The sequence below is a fragment of the Geospiza fortis genome, unplaced genomic scaffold, assembly GCF_000277835.1.
Source record: "Geospiza fortis unplaced genomic scaffold, GeoFor_1.0 scaffold186, whole genome shotgun sequence".
In the NCBI taxonomy this organism is placed as follows: domain Eukaryota; kingdom Metazoa; phylum Chordata; class Aves; order Passeriformes; family Thraupidae; genus Geospiza; species Geospiza fortis.
In genome coordinates, this window is record NW_005054331.1 from 3,783,395 (window position 1) to 3,786,298 (window position 2,904).

Here is a 2,904-nt window from a genome sequence, read left to right on the forward strand (position 1 = left end):
CGGGCAGGGCGCGGAGCGGGCGCCTGGATCCGGGCGGCTCCTTGTCACGCCGCGTGGGCGCCCGGAGCACTGTGGAGAGCCGCCCGCGGAAAGCAGCGCGCTCGCCCCTCAGCCGCGCCGCTTTGGTCCGGGTCACAGCAGGGCAGGGCTGGGGCTGCTCCCTCTGGGGAGAGAGGAGACGGCGGGATGCATGGCTGGAGGGGCCGAGGCGCTGGGTGGGCGCCACAGCCAGGTTCCGTGGGAAGCTGCTTGGACCACGCTGCTTTTGGTGCTCGAACCCCACGGTGCTCCAGCTTCTCGTAACGAAGCAAGTCTCACCCGAAGCAAATTACGCACATCCCAGCAGCAATTTACTTTTCCTGAAAGCTGTAGTACACCATCAGAGTGACAAGCTGTTCTCAAGCTAAAATAGAATCCGATCTCGGAAGGTATTTATTGTTAATTATTACACACTTTCCGTAATAGTGTTAAATGCAAGAAGGCAGAGCTCCCGCTGTCGGGTGTGTGCAGGTGAATCTTGGCATGTTACACCTGCACACACATTTCCCTGGTGAGCCTGTGTGCCGAGAAGCCAAACGCGGAGCCGCAGGTTGTGCTGTGGCTGGGGACGACAGGACCGCACATTTCAGATTCCGAAGGATGTCACTTATCTTAGACCAAGCCATTATGTCAAGTTTTCTCTGTGTCCTGGTACATTCTTCAAGTAACTTTTCATGAAACTTCAATCCTGTGAGCATATAGCAACCCAAAAATTAATTTCTAGCAAGATAGTTAAAAAATAAAAACCACACTAATTAAGGAAAACTGTCATCACATTTACACTTGAACTTAGTTTGACAGGAGCAGTTTAGCTGAAGCAAGAGTATTCACTGGCAGATTAGTATTAAATTTGTAACATTGTGTCATGGAGAGCAGCAAGCCAAGAGTACTCGGCCATCAAATTTTGGCCATCATGTTTGTGATGCTGAGTCAAATGTTGCTGCTTTTGATCTTGTGGTTTATGGTGTCACCCAGCACAATGTTGCCTTAAGGTGCTCAAATGGTGGGATTATCACCTGAGTGGAATGTGCATGACTTTATCTTGGTTATGGTCAGTGTCAGCTATTGGGCTAAGATTTGCTGTACTCCTTTTAGCATGTTGATTTGTGTCTCCTGATGCTGGTTGTTAGGTACTTCTGCTCTCTCAGGTCTGATTGTACAGACTTCAGCAGTGCTTCTATTCACTAGGGAAGAGGGTCGCCTCTTCCCTTTCTTTTGTCTCCTGAAAACAAAGAACCCTGAGTTTTGTCAAAATGTCCATATTACAGGTACAGTAGGATGTTCTCAGAGTCACTGTAGATGACTATCCGCAGAAACCAGCAGTGTTTCCAAGAATACTGCCTGCTACAATCATTAACTCTTCTGGGCCACTACCCAGTGTAAAATGCTAAGACACATCCCTCTTCATGTCTGTTGTCACCCTGGCTGCGACAGACTCACACACAGATTTCCCTTCTTCCAGACATTCCTCTCTTGCATGAGGTTTGATTGTGTAAGCTTGATACAACAACTAGTTTACTAGTAAGTGAAATGGGATAATAACAAAGAATAAGAACATCAGCAATAATCCTAGACCATAGACATAGGGGAATCTTCTCTGGGTATTTAGCTTGTTTTCTCTGCAGTTACACTCAGGAAAATATATGTGCTCTGAAATCACTTCTTTTCTGAAGAAAATCTCAGTGTGTGGTTAAAAAAGAGTTGAAATCTTGAGATTTAGGTGTTGCAATGCTAAAATTACAAGTGTGAGGTTCTTAGAGTACTCCAATCATCAGTGCTTGGTACCTTGGCTTTTTATCCATTAGTAGGATTCAATACTTTGGAACAGGCTTCCTCTCCTGATAAGCCAGAAACTATCCCAAGTCAGCAATAGAACGAGATTTTTCAGAGAACAACCTCCTTGGGATACCTAACAACAGGTTGTGGAAGTCTGGTCCCCAACTCAAGGCCAGATCTTCCATCTCCTCAATTCAGGGCTGAGCCATTTGCCCTGGAGATGGATCCTGGTGTCCAAGGCTGTGTTAGATAACTCACCTCAGTGCATGTTTTTAAATTACTTTCTCGTAACAGCTCTGTCTCCTTGCACTGCTGACCTCTGCATTTTTTTTCTGGAGCTGCAAAAATTTAAGTACATCCCTTTATTTTGAAAACATAAGCATTTTAAGATAGATGAAAAGTTTGGAATCCTGACCTATCAAGAAATGTGGTGGGTAGGGACTTTTGGTACAACTCCAGGCCATCTGGCCAAACAGCAGCAAATAATTAAATTTACTGACTTGTCTTGTCTTGTCTTGTCTGAGATAACATCATTTCAGGGCCTCAGGACTGCTTGTGTTTCCACTCTTTCATCCCATCACTGTGGTTTTGGTTTTTGTGGTGTTTTTTGCTGGTTTTTGTCAGTTGTTATGACTGGACATAGCCCTTGGCACGTTCTCCTGCCCCTCTGCTGCTGTAACTTCATGTTCCTCCTCAGTACACTCACTCATATCAGTCTGTGTGCCCCTTTTCTCTTACAGTTTTAGCCCACTTACCATGCTTCTTCAATACCAGACATCTTCAGAGGAAGTCTGAACACAGAGCAATGTGTGATTTGGTGGAACTGATCCACTGTCTGCAGGAACAGACCCTGTACAAAACCCTCCTCCAAAACCCTCTAATAAAAATTATGACCAAGGAGAACTGTACAGTTATTTTCAAGCTTGTTTTGACAAAGGCATGTTAGTTTGCTTGTCTTTATAGAGCTATAGCCACATGCAATAATGCCACTTAACCAGAATATGGTTGGTGGGAATTCCACCCCATGCTGGACAGCTCAGATAAGTCTGGATAACTGGAGAACAACTGGCATTCAGCATGAACACACCT

At 45.3% G+C, this 2,904-nt stretch overlaps 1 protein-coding gene across 1 annotated transcript in view; it reads right to left on the reverse strand.

Annotated features, from left to right (window-relative positions):
• TMCC3 (transmembrane and coiled-coil domain family 3) overlaps positions 1 to 2,593 on the reverse strand; it is a 132,248-nt gene extending 129,655 nt beyond the window's left edge. The window contains exons 1-2 of the mRNA XM_031057535.1: positions 2,571 to 2,593; positions 71 to 293 (exon numbers count right to left, since the gene is read on the reverse strand). Of these exons, the coding sequence (XP_030913395.1) occupies positions 71 to 293; positions 2,571 to 2,593 (246 nt within the window). The remainder of the gene's footprint in view (positions 1 to 70; positions 294 to 2,570) is intronic.
• Between the last annotated feature and the right edge of the window lie 311 nt (positions 2,594 to 2,904).